This window comes from Chaetodon trifascialis, chromosome 3 (genome assembly GCF_039877785.1).
Source record: "Chaetodon trifascialis isolate fChaTrf1 chromosome 3, fChaTrf1.hap1, whole genome shotgun sequence".
Taxonomy (NCBI): domain Eukaryota; kingdom Metazoa; phylum Chordata; class Actinopteri; order Chaetodontiformes; family Chaetodontidae; genus Chaetodon; species Chaetodon trifascialis.
This window is the reverse complement of record NC_092058.1, coordinates 3094967-3120126: the sequence shown is the minus strand read 5'-3', so window position 1 is coordinate 3120126 and position 25160 is coordinate 3094967. Positions and strand designations below refer to the sequence as shown.

The window sequence follows — 25160 nt, the reverse complement described above, 5'->3', positions numbered from 1 at the left end:
AATACTACCACTAATAGTGTAACGTTATGTCAAATTAGGTTGCCACACATTCTCATGAGTGTCTAGTTCACAGAGGAAAAACCTGCAGTACAACATCCAGGTTGGTACAAGCAGCATGTGTGTGGGGTAAAACGTCCCGCTTGAACGCCATGTATTATAAAGTACAACAAGGTATTCACTCGTTACTGATTTGCCCACCACGTCCAGACCAAACTTGTTTCAGCTATGCATTCCAAACACTCACGCCCCACAGGGCATCTCGAGTTATCATTGGCTGGCCGCCCCCAGCGCCGTCCCACATCAACCGCTATCCAATCAAATCACTCATACGCGGGGCGGGATCCGCCGCAGCCAATAGAAATTCATAGTTGGTCCAGCTTTGAACCGCCCTGTCGTGTAAACTGGTTTGAATGTGGCTTCGACGATAAAAAGCGAGCCGTCATGTGTCTGTCCCTCCCTCTCTGTCTCTGTCCGTCGGCTAGGCTGCCGCTGCACTCAACCTCCCCGCAACAAAACACAACAGAAGAACCATGTCTGAGAAACTTCCCTTCAAAGTTGGTCAGTGTCAACATTGATTGTTTGAACTGTGCTTAAAAGATAGGTGAAGTAAAGGAGGGTGGCGGTTTGCTAGCTAGCATGTGCTTAAGTTTATGGTAGCGTGCATGTTGAGTAACGGCTCTTCTGGCAGCAGTATTTAGCCTTAAATGCTTATCAAGCAACGACATAAATATAGCAGCATCTTTTAGATTGATATGTTAATGATTATTAGAATCAACTAATTGCTTTTCCTGACTTTGTTGTTGCTAACGCTGTCTTGCTAGCATGTGGTAAATTGAACGGAGCCGTTGTTTTCATGTAGCAAGGTGTTTAGCGTGTTTTCCGTCCGTTACAGCCGTTTTAGCTCGTTACTGGTATCGTTACATTTTCACTTTTCGACACTCTTAATTCGCAGTTTGCTCAAATCTGAGAATGAATCGACATGTAGCGCTCGGAGCAAGCGTCGAGCATGGGCTGCGAAGAAGGAAGACTTCCACAGCCTCTGGGTGATGTAGTTTATTACCGCAGGCAGAGGCTTCGCGCTTCTTTGCTTTGACTGTTTGTAAACTACGATTCCCGTGATGCAATGCGCCCCGCCGCCAGCTCCTGCATGAGTGACAGGGGCAGGCAGAGACTTGGCTGTATGAAGCTTTCACACCGTAGTAATGCTGAGTTGCACGTGGTGCGCCAGTGCAACAGCTTTGAGGGCTGAATGCCATTGATTTAAAAGTTGTTGTTAAGTTTATAATCTTGAGTAAAATCGTCTTTAATAGCTTAATGTATCTTTTCGTGACTTCAGAAGTGGATATGGATCCAATTTATGAAGGGGGAAATAATTTAAAAAAAATTAAAAGTGCACTTAGAAAACAAATTGCATTCATTTGAACATGACAGGTAATGCACATAAAATAGGACATGCTGGTTATTATCCATTAAAATAACTCCCGATAGTAATCTATAGCCATCAACTAAACATCCGCCTGTGAAGCTGCTGGTTAGAAGCAGAACAAGTTGCAGAATGTCCTGCTTACAGATATCTGTGGGACAAAGTCCACACATCTCCACCTCCCACATACAATCAAGTGTCAAGAGTTCAACTCTGTGTCCGTTAAGTCCTGATATGTTAATTGATGCAGTGTCACTCATTTACCACAAGCAGTCAATCAGTGAAACATTTGGCTGCGGACCAGTCGTGCGTTCTGCCTAAGTTCTACATGCAGGCCTGGTTTTGCTCTCTTTGAAACGACTGGCCTGATTTGAACTGTTGGCACAGAGTTTACCTTGGTCATGAGGACACTCACACCTGTGGCCATAAACTGTACCATACCTTTGGTAGATAACTGCACTTCACATGTGAATGCTGTCCTGTTTAAAGGTTGTTTCAGGTATGATTTGAACCCCAGTACCTTCCAGTGTTGGGGCCCAGCTCTTACAGGATCACACCATGAATCACATCCACAAAGATGTTTCACTCACTGGCTTTTAGTTAACTCACTGCTTTGACCTCAGTGTGACGTTGTGCGTCTAATCTTCTCTCTGGCTGGTTATTCAGCCCAGTGCCGGTTCAGAGCAGTCAGCCCGGCTGAGCTGTGTTTGCACAGATTGCAGCCTCTGTGTTGGTGGACGGTCGGCTGTACTTTGGGACTTTCCTCCTGTGTCCTGAGGTTTACCTGCAGCATTGTCAGCTTCGCTTCCTGTTAAATGAGGATGCTTTCTGTTGCATTGTGACAATCTCTAAATTGAAATGTAGAGAGTAGTAGTGTCAGAAGTTGAAACCAATACTCTTTCACACTGTCTCCCCAGGAAATTAGTCAGCAACAATGGGATTGAATTGAGTTTACAGAAGTACACCATTGTGTGGTCAAATTAAAAGGGCAGTCCCTGTATTCCAGCTGTATGACACACTGGATTTCAGATGAAGTGCTGTGTCATGTAGACGGGCGTTAAACATGCTTGTGGTCACTTTCTCTTGTGCCCTACATGACTGTGAGTGTAAAGGTGTTTGCCTTTCACTGTGACCGTTTGATTTGATTTGAGCTGAGTCACCACTGAGCTGAGTCTCACTGATTGTGCCTCGTTTAATATCGTGATAAGTGCAGTTACAAAGTGATGGTGTAAACGGGTGCCTAACTCTTTAAGTTCACGGCCTTTTGCTCAGTTGGTGCCTCTGTCGTGGTCTGTTTGCAGAGTTTTAGCTTCATAGATGATCAGCAGCTTGTTGTAAAGCATTGTAGGGACAAATTGCTGCTAAAGAAACAAGAAGTGAAAATAAGAACAAGCTGATGTTGTGCTGCTCATGTGAAATCCTGTCGCTTTAACCACTGATGCTCATTTATTGAGCAGTGAATCAAACTCCCATAGAAGTTACTCAGAACCCATGTTCTGACATGTCTAATTAACTACCTGAACAGCCTGTTCTTTTGTTGGTATGTTCCTATGTCACACCAGTCATGAACCAGTCACCCTATAGTTGCAAACAAATCAAAATCTATTGATTATGGACAAGATAGATTTAAGCTTATGTTGACCATTTTCTTGTGTTGTTTCAAATGCGTAATTACCCTTCCCTATTGCATCCACTCAGTAAGATCGTGTTCTTCACCCTCCAGCCAAGCTGCACATGTTCAGCAGCAGCAGCAGCTGTCTGGAAGTGAAAGGAGGGGCTGTGCAGACAGCTGTGGTCGTGTTAATTGTCCCAGTTCAGCAACAGCATTAGCAGGGTGAAGGCTAAGTCAGCAGATTTACTGATTTGCAAAGACCACATCCTGATAGAGATTTAAGATTCATGAGATTTAACAAGTGTGGGACAGAAAATGATCAGATCTGCGTTGTGTGTCTGAACAGAAAGTTGTGCTTAATCTGAAGACGTTTGAAACAGGAGGGCATAATGTGACTTTTAGCATCAGGAGGACGTTAATCTCATGTTTTGAGGATATTTTTGAGAGATTTTAATCTACAGACTCAAAGGATTAAAGAATGTCAGTCTGTTGTGAATAGACAGCGGACTGCTGTTATTTTGCTGCTCTTCCCGTCTTTGAACACCTTTAACACCCTCCGCTTCTCCCTCTCTGTCCCAGCTGACATCAGCCTGGCCGAATGGGGGCGTAAGGCCGTCGACATCGCAGAGAATGAGATGCCCGGTCTGATGAAGATGAGGGAGTTGTACGGCCAGTCGAAGCCCCTGAAGGGGGCACGTATCGCCGGCTGCCTCCACATGACCCTGCAGACCGCCGTGCTCATCGAGACCCTCACCGCCCTCGGAGCTGAGGTGACGTTTACCAGCTGTTCAGTCACCGATAGAGCACCCACCGATCATTCGTGCCTTTCAGAAAAACGTTTTCCACTGTATTAACACCGATGCGCCAGCTGTAACTTCAGCTTACAAGAGTCTTATTGATCTTCAGCCACATTCTGTTGATGTTTTCATGTCAGAATGGATGCACATTTAGTTTATATCTCCTCTTTGAGTGAATGAGAAAGGTAAAAAAGGGAACTTTTCAGCAGTCGTACTGTACAATCAAGCTGTTTTTCAGTAGGTTTGAGACGTAGCAGCAGAGCATGCAGTGCAGGAAAAAGGCACAGTTATTACATTACAGTGATGGGTTTTCAAAAGCAGAAAGGATTTGGATTCGCTGAGGACGTTTGCTCTCTCGTGCACAGTGGACTGTTTGCAGTCCACAGTCTTTCTCCTCTTTTGGTTTCTTCCTTTAATGAGGCACCATAAATCAGTTGTGTGAGGTGTAGGCCATTAGACCATCAAAGCATAGATGTATACAGATTAATACATCAGAAACGAGTGCAGGCTGGTTACTGATAACGCAGCGCGGCCTCTGATTGATGCACAAGCTTCCCGCTATAACTGACGTCATCTCCTGCCTTGCTGGAGTGCACTGCAGCAGCAGCCACGGAAAGAGGACAACTTCATTGATCTATTTATCGTAATGAACGCTCTCTGCGAGTCTGGGATTTTGTCTCTCCCTCTGCTCGCCTCAAGGCCAGCGTGTTCTCTTATCATGTTGGCTTTTATCTTTGACCAGAGCTGGTTTTGTCCTGCAGGAACCTGCAGCCTGAGAGCCAGCAGAGAGTAAATAAGCTGCTCTCTCTGCCTTCTGCTTTCCAAACTGAGTTAGTCTTCCCTCTCTGTGGTGGTGATGCTGTGAACTTCTGTGACACTTGCAAATCTTTCGTCCGTACTGTCAAAGTTGGTGGTTCTTGTTTTGCCTTTATATTCTAAAAGGCACATTTTAAATGAGCAGTGTTGTAACGGCAGCTCCACAACAGTAGCTTTATTTTTATGACTTATTTATTCAATACTCCAACTACAATTTGTTTTACAACCCTGTGTTGTAAATTCATAAATAAATGAACCTTGTACCTTGTAATGCCGCTTGGATTGAAACTGGCTTTATGACACCGAGGTTATCGGGATGAAACTCACGACTGACGCCCACGTTGGTGTTCAGCCGGACAGCAATCAGGCTCAGTTCAGAGTTTTGCACACTAGGTGGCAGCACCATGCGTTGACTTCACAATGCAATGGCAGGTCATAAATTTCAGGTTTTGAGTTTAATCATTCATAATGATAATATGATTTTATCTTGGTGTTAGAGCCTCAAAGCCTTCATGACCGAGGGCAACGGCTTTCACACCGTGGGCCCAAAACACAGGGTTAAAAAGAGTTTTTCTTACAAGATTACCAGATGTGAATGACCAAATATTGTTATTTCTCACTTCAATTGTATGTTAATTCATTTAATGCCCCTTGAGGCGTTGCAGCCCAACCATCAGGGGAGATTTAACCAGCTGAGGTTGATCAGATGTTTACTGTGATGCACACTGTACACAAAGGTTTTGCATGTTTGTGTTCCAGTTTGGCAGTGGGAGCCAGCTGTCGGAGCCAGTGAATCGGAGTGATTCTCACCACCAACACTTGAACGCACCGTGTAGCTGCACACGCATAAAGCAAACTCAGCTCGTTGTTCGCTCTTGGACAGCGTTAAAGCACAGAGCTCACTTCGTCTTCTCTGTGTCTCTAAATCACATTTCTCTTCCTCCTCAGGTTCAGTGGTCGAGCTGTAACATCTTCTCCACTCAGGATCACGCTGCTGCCGCCATCGCCAAGGCTGGAATTCCAGGTGAGGCTCACCTTCCCTGCCATTGCTCTGTCACATCCTTAGAGGAACTGGTTGGGTTTGTGTGCGTCAACAAGCTGCTGATGCATGTTTTAGGAGCTGTGTGGTGTTGGCGTTCGAGGCTCTCTGCTGTCATAAGGTTGATGATGATGTCGTTAAAGGTTTGGTGTCCAGCGAGGAGATACAGGAAGGATGATACTCACCAGATATTGTATGACAAGTGATTTAATGCCCCTTGAGGCGTTGCAGCCCAACCGTCAGTGTTGCAGCTGTGTCATAAGGTGGCAGAGAGAGAGCGGTGGTTGTCTGCACTGAGACTCGACAACACATCGAGTGCTCGGAGTGATTCTCACCACCAACACTTTAGACTCACCGACAGGACGCGGGGACGTTCCCTCTGGACGATAAGAGACATATTGTTCATTTGCATCCTTTGTCTGCGCAGTGTACGCCTGGAAAGGTGAGACCGACGAGGAGTACGTGTGGTGCATAGAGCAGACCCTGTACTTCAAAGACGGCCAGCCCCTCAACATGATCCTGGACGACGGAGGAGACCTCACCAACATGGTCCACAAGAAGTATCCCAAACTGCTGGCAGGTCAGTTTTCTTTGTTTTTTTACTCGCTCACACTCGAGGTCGCAGGATCTCAGTTTGGTGGTTAACCCGACGTCACTTTGGGTTCTTTTCTTTTCTAACGTGGCTGCAGAAAACTTATCAGAAGATTTCCCAGCATTCAGTGCAAAGTGGCTGATTGTTTTCCTGCTCTGTAACATTCAGTTTCACGTCAAAGCTGCAGTGCATTTTTGGACACTAGATGGCAGCAGTGTTATGACACGAGCCAGTTGGCACAGGAACCACAATCCATCCATGTTCCACAAATCTGAGCTTAAATTCAGTCATTACAGGAGCTTGTGATGTTATTTCAGAGTTTTCAGAGGTCATTACTTCTTTCTGTCAGAGCTGGTTCCTCTTGGTTTTACAGTTTTGTTTTGTTTTTTTTGCTTTTTAACAATTAAAACATATTTCTCGCCAGATGTTTTTCACATTATTGCTTGATAAAACAATAAAACCCTGGATTTAATGCCCCTTGAGGCGTTGCAGCCCAACCGTCAGTGTTGCAGCTGTGTCATAAGGTGGCAGAGAGAGAGCGCTGGTAGTCTGCACTGAGACTCGACAACACATCGAGGACTCGGAGTGATTCTCACCACCAACACTTGAACGCACCGTGTAGCTGCGTGTGCATAAAGCAAACTCAGCTCATTGTTGCCTCTTGGACAGCGTTAAAGCACAGAGCTCACTTCGTCTTCCCTGTGTCTGTCAGAAAGTGGATTATTTTTGTAACTGGTCAAAACGTTTAATGGCAGTTTTCCATCATCGTGTTTTCAGGTATCCGCGGAGTGTCAGAGGAGACCACCACGGGTGTCCACAACCTGTACAAGATGATGAAAAAGGGCGAGCTGAAAGTGCCCGCCATCAATGTCAACGACTCCGTCACAAAGGTAACACGCCTCCACCTTACACCTCTTCAGCTGCATGCCGTACTGTGAAGCAGATGAAGGCGGACAGGCGTGTGTCCTGATCTTCATCACTGGAATCATTCATTAAGGAAGGAACAGTGTTAAATACTGGGACGATAGTTCAGAATCTGTCGTCTATAAAACCTGGGACCTCTCAGGTGAGAATATTTTAATGACCTCTGGTCCCCTGACTTCTGGTAGACCTTTGGAAATACTTGCAGTAACTGTACAGCTGAACTGAACGGCTCTGAACTAGAGGCCGTGGGAGCGCTCTGACTTATGGAATTGTTTGGGAAAACTCTTTGAATCTGACACCAGGCCCTCACAGGACCACTTTATCTCATCTTTTCTGTCTGGGGGGGAGAAGCCAGACATCCTGTTGAATCACACAGCACAGAATAACATGTCTTCTGTCTGTCTCCTGCAGAGTAAGTTCGACAACCTGTATGGCTGCAGGGAGAGCCTGATCGATGGTATCAAGCGAGCCACTGATGTGATGATCGCCGGCAAAGTCGCCGTGGTGGCGGGCTACGGAGACGTGGGTAAAGGCTGCGTCCAGGCTCTGCGTGGGTTCGGCGCTCGCGTCATCGTCACAGAGATCGACCCCATCAACGCCCTGCAGGCCGCCATGGAGGGTAGGCGATGACGGCCAGTTGTATATCTGCACCATGAACATTCAGTTATTGTATTTTTTAACCCGCAAAAGTCATCAATAAGTAATATATACTAGGTTACGAGGTGACCACCATGGACGAGGCGTGCAAGGAAGGAAACATCTTCGTCACCACCACTGGCTGTGAGGACATCATCCTCGGACAGTAAGTTTGAGCAGCTCGCACGTGTCCACCGGAGTGTCTTAAAGTGAAATTCACACTTAAATTGTCTCCTCGTGCACGATGAGTTGTTAATTAAGCGCTCGTGTGTTTTGACCTTCAGTCACTTCGAGAACATGAAGGACGACGCCATCGTCTGTAACATCGGACACTTTGACTGTGAGATCGACATGAGCTGGCTCAACAAAAACGCCGTGGAGAAGGTCAACATCAAGCCTCAGGTAAGAGAGCAGACTGTGAGGTTTGACTTCACAACTTTACATGTTGAAAGTGAACGTTCAGAAAGTTCAGCATCTTCTCAGTTTTCTCCTCTGCGTCGTCGCTCGCCGGACGCTTGCACGTCCTACATCAAGTCGGTGTTATCTGAACGCTCACAGCAGCCGTGATCCTCCTCAGGTTGATCGTTACGTCATGAAGAACGGTCGTCACATCATCGTCCTGGCCGAGGGCAGACTGGTCAACCTGGGCTGCGCCATGGGACACCCGTCCTTCGTCATGAGCAACTCCTTCACCAATCAGGTACCACGGACAGCGTGGCTTTCAAAGCAGCAACTCAGAGCCTTGACGTGTTGATATGATGACAGTACTGCTGAGTCTCATCACCTGTCCGTCCCTGCAGGTCCTGGCTCAGATCGAGCTGTGGACGAACACTGCCAAATACCCCGTGGGAGTCTACTTCCTGCCCAAGAAGGTCAGAAGCTACATGTGATTATTGTATTTTACGCAAGTCATCACTTCAAACTGACCTTGGATGTGATTCCAAAACTTAAATAGATGTTGAATCAATTAGGACTTTCTTGATTTAAATAAGATCACAGCAACACGGCACAGCTGCAAGATGAAGATTCAGTGGGAATCACGTTTTTATTGCTTCACACAAAGTAAAATTGCTTTTCTGAAGCAGTTACAGTCACGTCCACCTCTGGTCTGCAGAGTGAAATGAAATGCTTCAAGTTCAGTTACTCTCCCATTGGGAGAAGACAGTGGAGTCTTCACCTGCTGCCTCCATTTACCTGGTTGGTGCACTGATTTCAGCTCTGCTCATCGTCAGAGTTGCAATAAGGGAAGGGGAGTTTAAAGCCGCCTGTAGTTTGTGAGGTCAGAGGAGTTTGATGTTTCAAAGTGCTGCAGATCAAGGCGGTACAGCACATTTAAGGGGGGAGTTTAGTGTGTTTGAAGCGTGTTTGTTTAGAGGCCGGCCTGTTGCCGTGATGCTGGCATGAAGTGTATTTCACCTAAGCCGCAAAACCGCAGCGAAGAAACTGAGGAATGAAATCCCTGATTTGATTTCTTAAACTTGTTTGGATAGTGAGTATTGACCATGGTGTCAGTGGAGCAGAGTTCATGAGGTGGACAGGAATTTTAAACCTGAGCGAAAACGGGAAAACCAAACAGGAAGAGGGCGCCGTGTGAGGGTTTACCGCTGCTGAACGGCGCAGAAAGAGCCGGCATGGTGTGGGGCTGTGAGGAGTGGGGTCGTACCCACACAGCGTCTCGCTGCATCCCAGGTGTTTTTCCTGCCTTTTCCGCCGTGTTCACTGACACAAGCCTGCTTCTTCTTTCACAACATGATTTCTTTACACATCTGTGGCGGCTGCTCTGAAAGGCCGCTGAATCCTTCGCTCGAGTGACAGCAAATTTGATCCGCAGCCGTTCAGACGAGTCGTCCATGCGCTCGAATATTGCTCAGTAAGATTTTGAGCTCGTGAAATGAAAATTATGTCAAAGCCTTTTGTAAAGCTTTGAAAACTTCCTTAAAATAATTTGTGCAAAACACTGAACGGAGCGTGGGAACTTTTCCTGTCAGTGTGACGCTCGATGCTACGAGTCGAGGCCTGCTCTCGCTGATTAAACATAATGTTTAGATTATTAGAAGCTGGTTGAACCAAAAAACAAGAGAATGTTGAAACTCAGTAGTTGCAGGCCTGAATAATCACTGTGTTTCAGTTTGAAACAGCAGTTTCATCTAACAGGAACTTTGTTCTGCCTCAACAGCTGGACGAGCAGGTGGCCGCCGCCCACCTGGATAAACTGGGGGTGAAGCTGACCAAGCTGTCTGACAAACAGGCCAAGTACCTGGGTCTGCCCACCGACGGACCCTTCAAACCGGACCACTATCGCTACTGAGCCCCCCGCCCAGCTGGGGAGGAGGAGAAGGAGGTGTGGCCCAAAGGGTGTTGGTGTTTCGGTGGGTGGGAGCACTGGGAGAGTTTGGCCAGGTTGCACTCTGGGCGCCGTTTTGGTTTTAGACCTCTAAATGTCAACTTTTCAGGGACACAGAGACGGTTTAGTTTGTTTTTCACCCTCACACAAGCTTCCATATCAAATGCTGGTCAGGTCCGAGTGATTTGGCCGATGTTTGGAACCAACGCCTCATTCTGCTCTAAGACGAGCTCAAACGGTGTTTTCCAAACAGGCGGCGAATCGCTCGTCAGGCCCAGGCCTGCGTTTCACCTGAAAACATCAGTCTCTCGTCTCATTTTGCTCTGACACACCGACACACACAGCGATATGTCGAGTCCTCGGCTCTCTCTCCTCTCTCTCGTCAGTGCTCCTCTGAAACACCGGCTTCGCCTGCGGCTGTTGAAGAGAATTCCTCCTGTCGTTCATGTCATTCCCTCTCCGCTTATGGAATAAAAGAAACCCTGCTGCTTTTCTATCTGCTCTCTTCTCTCCGTCTCGAGGTGGAAGGCGACAGAACGGGTTTTTCCTCTGTGTCTTAATGAATGGAGGCGAACGTTTTGGTGCACAGCGGCCTTGTTCCCGTCTGTTAATGCTGCCCTTTGTTAGCACTTATCGAAAACTGTACTTGAACCGTGTGAGGCGGTGGGAGATGCTCGTGAAGTGCTCGGCATGGCTGCGTGTGTTTGATTCGTAGAGAGTGAAGAGAAGCACTGCTGCCAAAGCAACCACCAAAGCACATTGTGTTTTTACCTGAATTAAACAAACAAATGGTCTTATTCTTTAAGTGTCCTCATGTTTAGGGCTGCGCTCGACACAATACAGCCGGCGGCATAACAGCATCAAAGCTCGGCCCCAGCCCCCTCATTTTCTTACTTCTTTGTGGTTATTTAATTGGTTTGAAGGGCCAAAACATGCACCACCCCCCCTTTCCTCCACCACCACCAGTTCCTTTAATTTTCACTGTAGCCAATCAGGATGAAAGTGAAAGTGGTGGCCGCGGTTCTCAACGGTTACAGCCTGAAGTTCACCTGCCTGTAAACGATGGATGGATGTTAAACTGTCCAGTTTGAGGATGGAAAATAAAAAAGAATCATGCTGATATGTTGGATTGTTTCTCCTCATGTTGTCATTTTAGGACAAAGCCGAAATCAGACGTTAAATTTTACACAAATATTCACACACTGATCTGCTATTTTCATTCCAGTCAGTAACAACTGCTTGCAAAGGTAATGTCCTCTCATGTAGAAGAAAACCGGCCAGACGAGTGAAGAAACACAAGCAGCCAAACGATGAAACCGCTCAAACGTCCAGATAATGTGGACGAAAACATGTAAATTATTTCTTTTCTAAACATCCGTCAGTTCACACACAGACTTCACAGTGCAGCTGTTCATGAGCTCAGGTGAGCTCAGCTTGTTTTCTTTGAATACTTCCACATTAACAGCATGCAGGTGGTCCTCAGGTAACTGCACCTGTGAAGCTTCAAAGATCCTGACACGTCTCATGTTCAAATAAGTGTGAGACCCCCTAAACATCAGCCCCACTCGTTAATTAGTAAAACTTAGTGTGAAGTTCTGCGTAATGTTTGCTGCTTTTCCCTGACAACTGATCTTTCAGCTGGATTTCTATTTAATTTGTCAGGGGAGATGATCTATAAAGTCCACATTTAATGGATTTCTATTAAAATACATTATAATTAAGTTATTATTTTCAGCGTTTGAAATAAGCTGCAGCTCAATAAATTGACATGTGTTAAGAAATCTATCAATATTCAGTATTTAAGAGTCCTCCGGTGAAAGTGTTCAAATGCTGTGAATCTGCAGCCAAACGTCCTCGAGAAGCAGAGACTTCACGTGAACCGGGCTCGTGTTTTGGTGTTCTTGTCACTGAAGTGATATTTTGAAAAGGAAGCTGCTCTTTGGCTTTACAACGCAAACAGGCCGGAGATCCCCACCAGCTAAACACTTTGATAAGATCGTCTATTCCACAAGTCCTCCAGGCATCAATCGGAGCCTCTATTTTATTATAAAAATCGAGTTAGCCGACGAAATGCGAACCAGATGCCAGATCAGCAGATCTGATACAGATGTAAGCGCTTTAAATCACTTTCAGAGCCGCTGCGAAAGAAACACAGAGGGGGGATGGAGGGAGCTTTGGGAACATGATTCAGATAAGGTGACTTTTAGGGGGGGAGGAGGCGGCCCCCCCACCCGAGCTTTCAACCGGACGGGGCCGCAGCAGAAGCCTGGATCCAGAGCGATGTGAGAGGGGTCCGCGTGCTGCAGGTAGACTCAGTCATCCACCCGCTCCACCTTTGTGCAGCCATGGCAGTTACTCCAGTTTGATGCACTCTTTCCCTTCATGCCACTTTATACTTTTACTCCACTACGTTTCAGGGAGACGTCTAATTTCAATCCACTCAATTTATTGATAACTTAAATTCCAAGCTGCTGCATTGATTGAGATTAATAAATCAAAAATATAATGAACCAATAAATGATGCACTTTTGTGGACTAATCCCCAAATAAAATGTGCAATTAAATGTGTATAAAAAAGTGCACAACAGTTAAAACTGGCCTCTTGTTTAATTAAGAGATGCTGCATTAGTGATGTACACACTAATGCATCAACAATTATAAGATAGTTATATATTAAAGTTATGAAGTACTTTTGGACCATCTTCACGCTCATACCTTCTTCTTCCTCCGCTGCACACAGGTGAGCGCAGTGCGTAAAGGTGCATTAATGCACACAAAGAGTGAAAGCAGAGCGATGTTTCTGCAGTACAGCGTGAGTCCTCAGACAGTGGAAATAACAAGAAAAACACCGAGCGAAGCCAGAGAGACGGACGAAACTCGTTGTTGTTTTATGTCTTTCCATGAGATTTAATGGCGATAAGAGAAGGAGAATAACACTGCTGTCATTCTGCTTCTCTGGATCCTTCAGAGCTGCCCGAGTAAAACAGATCCACGCAGAGAGAAAGACTGAGGCCCTCCAGATCACAAAAAGCTGGACGTGTTGGACGTGTGTGGTGAAGGCGATGATTGGCTCCCGTAGAGATGTTTGATACACACTCTGACACATGAAGAGGCGAAATGCTCAGGAAGCACTTCTCCTCCATCAGCGTGTGCATTGCGCTCTGCGTGTCAGTGCGCGCCGGTCGCCAGCAGATGGCGGTGTGTGTTCTCTAATCTGTGCGGTGAGCCTTCATCCTCAGCGGCGAGCTCGCATACAGCGAGTTCATCAGAGCCACTTCCTGTCTTTTCTCCAGGCTGCTCATGGCTTAATTTTCCGTTTATTAAGAGGCTGATGTAGGATGTATCACACACTGTATAAGAACTGAAACTGGCATTTAACTGTGGAGGTGAGATAAAACAAACACTCGCTGGGCAGTTAGAAACCGTCCTGACAGTCCTGACCTTCGAGAGCCAGACAGGCCACAAACCCCTGTTTCTGTTGGAGTGTACTAATAATAAGAATAAACTTTATTAGTGTACAAAAACACCACCGCTTTGAACAGTCATAAGGCACATCTGTTAAATGATCCTTTATTTGTCAGGAGCGTAGAAAGCGTGACTATTGAAGCTTAGTCATTGGGTGACCTCTGTTTCATTTGTCATCACATGTTCTCCATCGGGGGTGATAGCTTAGCAACGGTCCTCCTTCCTCCGCGTCCTCCGCTGGGTCGGTGGATGGTGCACTCGTGCTGTCAGTCCAGTTTATCTTTCAGGTGAACACACAGGTAGGATTTCGCCCCGTGTCCGTCCCCTGGAGGCTCTTTGGTGTCTTAGCGACTTTATTATGAGGTAGGTTTCATTTATTTTAACGGCTAGCAGCAGATTTTAGCCGTCTGTCTTCTGAATACTGTGCTTGTGTTGTCAAACATGATTTTTTCTTAAGGCCTCTGAAGCAAATCGCCGGAATATGTCACTTCCTGTTTGACGGTCTTGGTTTAAACTCTCTGTAAGACTGGAAGTCTTCAGTCTGATCAGGGTAAATGTGTCAGTTCCAACATCAACACTCCTCAAAGCAGGCGACAGAAAAACAAGATTTTTTTAATTTAAGGAATAAAACCCAGATTCCCAAAAGCTGGGACTTTGTGAAAGGTAAATAAATCAGAATGCAGTCATTTGTAGACAAACTTTGTTTACTGACGACAGTTTTCTGAAGTGTTCCTGAGCTCATGTGTTAACATCCTTCATCCAGTCATGTGCTCACAAAGTGGTGAACCTCGCTCCATCTTCTATGAATGACTGAGCCTTTTCAGGATGCCCCTTTCACACCCAACCAAGATCCTCTCACCTGTTACCAATGAACCTGTGTACCTGTGGAATGATCCAAACAGGTGTTTTTGGAGCATCGTTCCCGGTCTGTGAAACATGTCGCTGCATCAGATTCACAATAAGCAGATATTTACAGAAGTCAATGAAGCTGATGAGCTCAGACGTTAAATATATTGACTTTGGGCTGTTTTCAGTTGAGTTTGCATCAAAAAGGATTAATAAATGATCATTTTCTCTTTTCTAAACGTCCCCGTGTTGGGATCGGGGATGCAGATCTGCAGGTTTTGACTTTATAGTGAACACGTAGCAGCCGCAGAGGCAACAAGTGAAAACAGCGATGAATAAGTGGTTTAACAAAAGCAGAAGAAGAAGAGAGCTGTGAGCAAACTGACTCCGTATTATCAGCAGTATCTGTTAGAGCTAGCCAATGTGAGCTAACATTAGCCACCGTTAGCTTGAGGTCATGTGTGTTTAATTCAGCGTCAGCACTTTTCATTGTTTAACACTTGGAAGTGGAAGAAGGTGTTACTGCGTCGCACTTTAAATCCTAAACTGACATCAGGCAAAACTGTCATGGTCGTCTCCATCTGTTTGAAGTTCTGTTTGACCCCTTGTTGTCACCCGAGCTCGTCTGCAGCTGGAATAAAACCCAGCGGCTGCTCGGCCTCACGATCTCTGCTCTGAAAAGCAGCCGATTAGCCGTCACAAGGCGACATCTGACCACAGTGACGGGGCTGAATATGCGTCACCAAACGAGCGAAGCGCTTCCCCTAACTTGATATTTAATCTAAAGCCAGTGGTTGAACTCTTGCGACTGCAGTTTACAAGCTCCGTCCCGCTCATATCGGCCGAAATGCAACGAGCAGAGAGCTGGAGAAGCCTTCAGGGCTGTTTATCATCCTGACTGTATAGTTCAAGCTGCCAGTTCTTCACTTAAAGCTGCTATTCAGAGTCGAAATAAAACTTTTTAAAGCTTTTTAACAAGATGATGTAGTGCCTACGTGGCACGCTACCATGATAGAAAACATATTGAAGAAGTAACGCTATAGACAACAGTTCTGAGGATTTTATCTAATAAAAGAAAAGCCCAAAGAAGATTAAAAATAAGATCCAGGCGTGCTGGGCCTTCAGCGTCTGCCACACGACTGAAAACCTGTTTGTTTCTTGGCGTGCACACTGTGTCCTGTTACTTCTAAAGCGCCACAAAGTTACTCAGAGCCCGATGCGGGAAATGATGACATAACCTTTAGCTAGCGTAGCTGTTATTCCACATTACACCTTTATAACATCGCTGACGTTGGGCCTCTGGAATCACTCTTTAATTTAATTACGAGTGTCAGCCTCTTGCCGACAGTTCAAACACAAGCTGTGCTCCTCAGCCAAAGCGCTGCCAGTGGTGTAAAACATGGATAAAAATAAAATGAATTAAATAAAAGAGAACGTGATGCTAGTCCTTTTTCACACTAACTCAGCTGAAAACAGCCCAGAGACAATATATTTAATATTTGAGCTCATCCACTTCATTGATTTTGGTAAAAATCTGCTTATTGTCAATTTGATGCAGTAACATGTTTCCACAGGTAAACAGGCTCATTGGTAACAGGTGAGAGGATCATGATTGCGTATGACAGGGGCGTCCTGGAAAGGCTCAGTCGTTCACGGTTCACCACTTTGTGAACACATGATTGTATAAAGGATGTGACTACATGAGCTCAGGGACACTCAGTCAGTAAACAGTTTGATTGGAAATGATTGTTTCTGTTTTTCGTTCTGGCTTTTCTTCCAGACTTCGTTGGAGTCGGGGTTGTAAGATAATACTCGAAAGGCTAACAGTGTCACAACCACAATCTGCGTTTGGATTTGTTTGGGAACACGAGACGTTTAGCTCTCTCTATTTTAGTTTTCCTGAACCCAGCTCTGACCTCTCCTCACGCTACCTTTGGAGCAGTAACATTATGTTGTAACGACCGTAATTCCACATTTTAAGATGAGGTAAGATTTATTTATCCCACAATGGGGGGAATTCACATATTACAGCAACAAGACAGAGTGCAAGAAGTCAGAGGACAAGAAGACAAAAAATAAAAAGAATAATAAATATTGCACAAATCTTATATACCCTATGGTAATTTACACAATACGTACACACTAATTTAAAAATGACGATTGCACATGAAAACAGAGGTTATCAGTGCAGCTTGCATTAGAGTGGATGTTATTGTGCACTGTTGTACAGTCTGATGGCTGTGGGCAGGAATGACCTGCGGTGGATGGAAAAGTCTGGTGCTGAAGCAGCTGCTCGGGGTGGGAGGAGTTGTCCATGATGGATGTCAGCTTGGCTAACGTCCTTCTGTCCGCCACCTCCTCGATGGAGTCCAGTGGGCAGCTCAGGACAGAGCTGGCTCTCTTAACCAGTTTGTTTTAAAGCTGATATTTAAAAAATGTTCACGCTCAGTCCCCCCGGCAGGTTTGCATGTCTGTCACCTTCTTCGCTGCTGATGAGTCTGCATACATCTTAAAAAGGGATGAGGGACTCTGAGAAAGGAAAAGTTGAACTTTGCTCTGATGGCGCGGCTCCATTTCACCAGTAAAGGGAGTGAAATTAGCTTCTTTATTCTAAACAGGACACAGTGAACTTCATTCAACAGTGAGCTTCATCCAGACTGGTTTCATGTTGTAATTCCAGTTTGTCCTCAATAGGAAAACAACCATGTAGGTCGTCTGAGCAAGCAGCTTATTGCGACCTGCTGTTTGTTAGGCAGCGACCTCTAGTGGCTGAAATAAGGAGGAAGTCATGTGTCGCAGTCACTGCTGTTAATCGTTCATTTAAGATCATGTAACAGCAACAATTTCCACCAAAACTCTGACCTTTGAAACTAACCGAGCAGTTTTGTTCCTAAATGTAGGCAAACCACGACCACATGACAGCAAAGGTTTTGGTTTGGTTCACCACCGACTCTCAGACTCCTGAGCTTGAGGGTCAATGATCACAAATCCATCGGTCACTGTGGCCTCGTGTGGAGGCGCTGCTGCTTCAATCACACTGCAGGCCTTCCGCTTCAGCCCTCGTCCAGTGGTCATACGTAATCTTTTCCAGGGCGACTCATCTCGCGTGAAACGCACAGCTGATATTAATAAGAAGTGAAATGGTGTCAAAATGATGGAAGAACCGTCAGAACAGATGTCACATCTGCTTTGGTATCTGCGCTTCTCCTGCTCTCTCGCCTTTGAAAATTTTTGAAGGTTTAAAAATTTGTTTCCAATTATTAAAAGAAGTTTCCCAGCGAGAAGCATCTTCGCCTCAGTTTTCACACCGAGAAATAAAATAGTGGGATCCTCGCACCAGTTCAGCCTTCGCTGTTTTCACTCCTGCCTTTTCTCCTGATCCTGCTGACTGCCTCCGGATATGCAATCAGACTGTAAGAAAGACGGGATAAAGTCACATTATGTTGCGGCAAAAGCTGAGCTGGATCCAACTTCAGTCGTCACAACGTGGAATCAGATCTGTAGGATTTCAGTTTCAGTCCAAAATCTGTTCAACAAAATTGCAGCAATCAGTGGATTTGCTTTCCGAGGCGAAGCGCAGCCGCGCCGATGCTGAGTTTGAGTTTGGTGAATTTTGACATGCTAATTTCAATTTCCATTATCAATTACCTGCACGTCCTCGACTGACCCCTGAGGGATCGGAGCCAAAGACTCCGGAACTGAGGACGCCGTCGTGTTTGCCGTGCCAGTTTTATAGAAGCCAGCTGCAAAAAGCAGACTTAAAAACATGGATGAAGTGAAATAAAGTTAACATCAGTGGCCTTTTGTTCAGCATGAAAACAGGAAACCTGGATCCTGTTAACTGAAGACTCGGGAAACTGTCTCTTACAGTCTTATATCACCTCTGATGTGTATCTTTATCAGCGGTGACTGCTGGTAGGAGTTTTCAGTTCATCCCACTGATCCCAGAATCAGCCTCCTGAACGCATTACATTCCACATGCTGCCTTTCATTTTCGCAGGGCCGATGAGGTGCGGCGCCGTCCGCTGCAGCACAGTCTCTCTGCTGTCTCTTCACTGTTTTTAAGCTCTTTATTATTGTGTCATCAGTCATCATGTCTGGACGACCTGCCTCCAGCCCTTCAAGGCCTATAAAACAAAACCCGCTTCTTGATCCAATCTTTCCAGGTCTTATCCCTGCATTGCCTTTAGCTTTTTTTCGGCTCATGTGCCCGCTCCAGCATCTCAGCCGTGCTTAATAACACGTTTTCATTACATCCAACAGTTCTGCAGTGAATCGTCCCTTCAGGATTTCTTCTGTTATTTAGCTTACTGACGTACTCCCACGTAATACGCTGCTGTATTTGCACATTAAAACGGTTGTTTTAAGCGCAGCACTGTGTGATCTTTGCACTACATTACATTCATTTTGATACCTTTATCCAACCATGTGGATAAAACCCAAAACTGCCGGGATCATCTGAGCACCTCAGCTTCATCAAACGTGCTGGACTAGGAGATGGATAGTCTTCTCTTTTCATGGGCCAAGGTGCAGCCTGAACAGATGAGTTTTCAGAGTGTGACAGAAGATGTGCAGAGATGCCAACAGGCAGCTTGTTCCTCCGCCATGCAGCCGGGGTGGCCAGACGTCCGGACTCGGCGTGAGTGGTAGCAGAGCCCACTTGACAGTGAGGCAGGAACAAGTCTTTTGGCAGGAGCAGAGTGTTATGGATGGGCCGTGGCGTTTGGTTTGACCATGTGCTGGATGTGGGATGGGCCTGAGCCGTTCGCAGCACTCCAACAGAGCAGCCACAGGGAAGCGGTGCGGTGTGATGCCATAACCCTGACAGAAATGAACTCACCTTCCCTCTCTCTCTGGGGAGTAGCCTTCAGTATGTTTTAACGTTATGAAATGAAAACTCTGCCAAAACACATTTCCACATTTCTCCATTTTTCATCGACCTGTTCTATGATCAAGAGCCGAACAACCTCATGCATCTTGTACGAACTGCAGCTGAGTGGACTGAACTCTCTCCAGGCCTCCGTCCAACCCGGAGTCAGAGGGACGCTTCTGAAACACAGTGATAGTCAACACCACAAGGTGCCCAGCAATGGACTAATGCACATGATAACAAACAGAGGAAAAACAAAGCAGACCCTCTTTCCCACCACAAATACTTGTGTACTGCACAGACAGACTGTATCCTGGTAAGAAATCAGAATACCTGCTGATCCCTGAGGGGGAACTGAGTCAGTTGCTCCCATTGTAGAAGAGTAATAAAATAGAAAAAGGAAATGAGAAATATCTTAAAATGTGCAAAGAAATATGTACAAATATGAACACTATACAGCACATCAACCATGAATAATAAACAATATGAAATATATAAATCAGTAAACTATGTCTGTATATCTGTTATACAACATCCAACATCAAGTAACATGAATACTACCACGGATACTATAATAAAACTACTACTGCTGCTACTAATAATGATAATATATAGTAACATTAAACTTCACATTAAGTTTTATGGTTATTTTTACCATTTTATGGGTAGTGCTGGCTTTAGGAAATGCTGCAGCCCACTGTAAAAAATTATGGAAAATGACTGCCAAGAACACCCCGACCACCAAAACCACTGCTATTGTTTATCTGATCCAAATGTTCTTCCTTCATTTAGCAGAGATTTCCAAAGAAGAAAGAAAGAAAGTGAATTTCAGACCTCGATGGTGATGGTGATTACTTTCAAATGTTGTGTAAATGTTTACTTCTAGTTAACACAAGGAACGACGAGCACGCCATCACTCTCAGTCATGTGACCGTGCTCTACAGGAAGTTTGGAAAGCCGTCAAATAGAATAATAGTTTCAGTCCAGGAGGAAAAGCCTCAGGTGTGTGATGTAACCAGGCCTGTGAGCAGCTATTCACTGACTGATCTGTTATTTATTTAAAGTAATGCATCCACTGATTACATATATAATATAATATAATATAATATAATATAATATAATATAATATAATATAATATAATATAATATAATATAATATATCTAAACTTTCTTTGCAAGGCAGAGTGCTTCACAAGAAAGAAATCACATGCACTTCACATAGAAAAGACTGAAAAAAATGAATGTAAAACGAGACAAGGAATAAAATAACGACAACACATAAAAATGCAGAGTAAAATAATAAAATACAGGTTAAAATAGATTCAAAGGGGGGCGCCCCTATAGCTCAGCTGGCAGGGTGTGCGGCCCATGCATGTGCAGCGGCTGTAGGCTCGACCCCCACCTGTGGCTCATCTGCTGCGTGTCGTCCCCTCCCCCTCTGCCCCCCCCCCCATCGCACCCCCAGCCGTCTCCATGATAAAGGCTAGAAAAGCCCAAAATAAAATAAAATAAATAGATTCATAGAATGCATAAAATCAAGTAAAACATGAGATTTAGACGCGAGGCAAAGACAAAAGCTTCAGACCTGTGTCAGGAAGTCATGTCTCGTTAGTTAAAGGCTAAAGTGAATAGAAGTTTTTAGCTTTCTTTTGTTTTATTCATCGAGCTGCTTCCCTGATTTCTGCAGATTGTGTGATCCAGAGCTTTGGGGCTGCATCCCCAGCTTTCCTTCGGAAAACCAGCAGCAGATGATCGCAGTGTTCTTGATTAGCAGATTAGTTCACAAAATGTCAGAAAACAGTAAAAATGCTCATGTTAAGTTCTTAAGACCTTTGAGGAAGTCCCAAGTAGCTTATTTTGTCAAAACACATCAAGAGTCACATCTGAAGAAGCTGGAAATGGCTAAAAAATGATCTGTTGATCGATGACTAACCGTGCCAGCGCTCTGCACACGGCTCAGTCATGTCAATGTGCGTTGCATTTGAGTAGCAGTCATGCAGGTTTTCTGACTCACTTTGCAAATTTTGCACCGCAGACGCTGCTCATGCAGTCAAAGCGGGAATTGAGGAGCTGCGAGCCCCCGCAGGTTTCTGTTCTCCACTCAGAGGCCAAATAATCAGATCTCCACATGAGAGGGCCAAAAAGAAATCCAGAGGATTCAGACTTATCAGATGCAGTGTGAACGGGGCCCACAGCTCCACAATCTGGTTTGACTTCACTTCAAGGTTTAACAAAGACAAAACATCTGACGCTTTGTTTGACTTTGTTTGTTGGCCTGCGTTTATTTCAGGCCGTCCAGAAACAATACTCGGCTGGTCCACAGCGAGAAATCCTAACGAAAAACAGCACTTCTATATCGTGTGATGAGCAGCTCGAACAGGCGCTGGCATGGCTACCCATTAAGTTTCTGTGTTTTCAGCAGAGGCCGGTGGAGCAGCCACCTCACGCTGTTCTCATTTAACAGCTAGTTTAAACTTGGACATGTGTGCGCTACAAGAGTCAAGAGTATCACATCAACAGTTTTTGATGCTGCGCCTCCCTGGAGACTCGTCTTTAGTCCAGACCCTCCGTTAACGCCCGGAGCTCTGCTTGTGTAACCGGTAGGCGTCCTGAACTCTGACCAAGTCCATCACAGATGGCCCCACTGCAGGAACCAAAGCACCAGCCAGTTTTCTTCCTGTCAGAAAGAAGGGCTGCAGCCGAGCAGACCGCGCCGTCCCCGATGAGAGGGCTGCAGATTCTGCCTGTTTGTCCAAAATAAATTTACAGTGTCCATACGATCGCTGGAGGGAAACCTCCCCCCATGCAGGAAGTGATGAGTCAAAACACTTGACATGCAGTCAGCGAGAGAGATGCGTCCACAGAAAGATTTACAGGTCTACAACATGCAGAAGTCATTAGGGGAAAAACGGAAAATAGATCCCAAATGAACAATTAGTCGAATCGCTGGAGTCACGTTACCCCAACCAACGGTGTCATCTGACCCTCCGGAGCTGCAGCTCTCCAAAGCGACTTTTAATTTGGTGAATGAGTCATCGGTGAGGTGCGGGGCCGGAGCTGCGTTTTAAGATGCCAACAGCGATTCAGGCCATGTCCTCAGCAGCGTTCCTGCGTATGAGGGACTTCTCATGACTCCACGAGCTTTTTACCATATGCATAAATAACATGTGGTGGCTTTGAAAGGATGATTTGAATATTTTTACCCTTGACTTGAAATGTTTAACGTTGACAGCTTTAAAAGTAGAATAAAACGCTTTAAATAACATGAATGGATTTAGCATCTGTTCACCACATTGACTACATCTGTATGCGCAATCATTTTCCACAATTATTCAGAATGTGACAATATTCCAGATCTTATCAGGTCGTATTCGCATCATATTCAGCTCCAATATTCCAAAATAGGCATTATTCCGATTGAAACATTTTCCAATTAAGCATGTGGGATATGCTGATATTATTCAGGTTTTAGGAGTATTTGCACTTCTGGTCTGCAGGAGAAACACACCTACTTTTAAACATGATCAGAGACTTGGATGTCAAAAGGTCTGCGTTCGTTAATTCGCTGTAAACAGGGATGTTAGTGGCCACGTAAAGAGCTTAGTGAGAATATTTCTAGAATAACAGCAAAAGAATATTTTGTGCATGTAAACACACACACAATAATTAATGAAAACATATTAGCAATTGACCGATTGATTACATAAATGTGAAAATACTTCATGCTTGTGCATAATATTTAAAAAATAAATGGAAACAAACAAAAAACTGCAAGAAAACCGAAAACATGAACATGAAAAACATGAAACATGAAAACATTAAAAGAATAAAAAAAACCTGTTCAGCATCCATCCATCCATTTTCTATGCCGCTTATCCCTTTCGGGGTCGCGGGGGGGCCGGAGCCTATCTCGGCTGTCAACGGGCAGGAGGCGGGGTACACCCTGGACCGGTCGCCAGCCGATCGCAGGGCACAAACACACAACCATTCACACTCACACTCACACCGAGGGGCAATTTAGAGTCACCAATCAACCTAATGAGCATGTTTTTGGTCTGTGGGAGGAAGCCGGAGTGCCCGGAGAGAACCCACGCATGCACGGGAAGAACATGCAAACTTCACACAGAAAGACCCCGCCCGGAAATCGAACCTGCGACCTTCTTGCTGTGAGGCACGCGCACTACCTGCTGCGCCACCGTGCAGCCCCTGTGTTTTCCTTCATGATGCTGAACAGACATCAAAGTTAATCCCTAAACATCCCACAGAAATCCTACAGTTGCCTTATAAACAATGCTGGCACCCTTAATCTTAGGTTATTGCCTCAAACTTTGCCCAAATTATGGAATTTAGGCCTTGGTAAATAAAACCCACAGTTGGTCATATAAAACAGGCCGAGGGTCAAAAAGTCTTAAAGTTGGACTTTTTTCTCTACCTTAAGTCAAAAATATAAAATATTATTGGCTTTTCAGATATAAAACTGAGGGGTTCTGTTTCCATGTACGTTGTAAAATGTTGGAGGAATGACCTCAGACTCCTCAGTGTTAGTGTATGAAAATAAAGGTCTGAACGGCGCCTGGAGCTGCCGAGTTGTGGGTTTGAACCAGAGAGGTGAATGACTCTTGATAACCGAACGGATCTGGGATCTGGGATTTGTGTCTGAACCACAATCAGCATCTCAGAAGTGTGAGAGGGCTTCTGGGAGCTTTTTCCTGCAGCTTGTATGGAGCATTCGTGGATCAAGCTTCAAGGTTCAAGGTTCAGTGTAACTCTACAGCTTCGCGTAGTAGACGTGGATCATCTCGACCTCCACCCACCTGCAGCTCCAGCATACCCGCTCAGCTGCTCCACCATGGCAATGCTAATATAAGAGTAATTCAGTACAATACATGTTCCAACTGGAAACCTGGAAGTCGTGAAGAATAAATGCAAACGTCTAATTCAGCAGCAGAAAGTTTCCTGGTAACTTTCCTCATCGAGCTGCATAAAGCGTCCCGTCAGCGTCTGACATGACTCATCATGAACCTAGGCAGGCTAACGCTGGCTAACCTTCTCTGGCTCACCGCAGGTTTGTTTGGACACGGTCAACAGATGAAACAGAGAATAAAATGAGCTAACACGCTGGCTCGTACTCGCTGTGTCCCCTGGACTAATGGATGGAACAGCGTCAAGCTTTAATTCGAGCCTTAAAGTCACTGCTCTGGAAAACGGCTCCTGAAAACGCATGTTCTCCCCAGAAGTTTGGCTTTCAGATCCTTCAATAACGCCAAAGGCTCACTGGTTGTCCTTGTGCAACCAAAACAGAACACGTCTCTGCCTTGCTTTTGAAAATAGCGAAGCTTAGCTTGCATACCGCCTCGTGGCTACGCCCGGCTTGTCCTCTGATACCCCTCGCTTCACCGTCTCCTCACCTCTCAAGCCGACAGGATCAGTTCTTCAGTCATGTGTGGAATTCTGGCTCTCCGCAGTTCCAAGATGGAAACGCTCCGACATGGCTTCCACTGCTTATGCCTTGACATCCTACTCATGATACGTCTTGCAGCATTAAAATAAAACACCATATGGGCATTATAACAAGGTTAAAAACTTGATTTTCATCGGAGGACGTCTTCAGTTTGCGGCAGCAGTTTTCCTTCCTCCTCGCAGTGGGAGAGTCTAAAGTCTAGCAATGACAGAAGTTCATTTTGAAATGAAACCTGAGAGACGTCCTGGGAAATCAACACTGCGCTCTCTGCGACCACACACACGCCCGCTGTATCAGACAGACAAGACAAAATGTAAAGTAAGTTGTTCAGGATG

The 25160-nt window shown here is 45.3% G+C and overlaps 1 protein-coding gene and 2 non-coding genes across 3 annotated transcripts; all 3 read left to right on the top strand.

Annotated features, from left to right (window-relative positions):
* Positions 1-364: 364 nt before the first annotated feature.
* ahcy (adenosylhomocysteinase) lies at positions 365-11303 on the top strand. Its single transcript, XM_070959595.1, has 11 exons — positions 365-558; positions 3615-3805; positions 5597-5672; positions 6115-6267; positions 7057-7169; positions 7615-7822; positions 7918-8005; positions 8124-8241; positions 8417-8539; positions 8640-8711; positions 10016-11303. Exons 1-11 carry the CDS (start codon positions 531-533, stop codon positions 10145-10147), a joined length of 1302 nt encoding a protein of 433 aa, XP_070815696.1. The 5' UTR covers positions 365-530; the 3' UTR covers positions 10148-11303.
* Positions 5897-6032, top strand: LOC139329594 (small nucleolar RNA SNORA17). The gene has a single exon (XR_011602083.1). It is a non-coding gene; the product is annotated as a small nucleolar RNA SNORA17 (small nucleolar RNA).
* LOC139329595 (small nucleolar RNA SNORA17) lies at positions 6750-6885 on the top strand. The gene has a single exon (XR_011602084.1). It is a non-coding gene; the product is annotated as a small nucleolar RNA SNORA17 (small nucleolar RNA).
* Positions 11304-25160: the final 13857 nt, after the last annotated feature.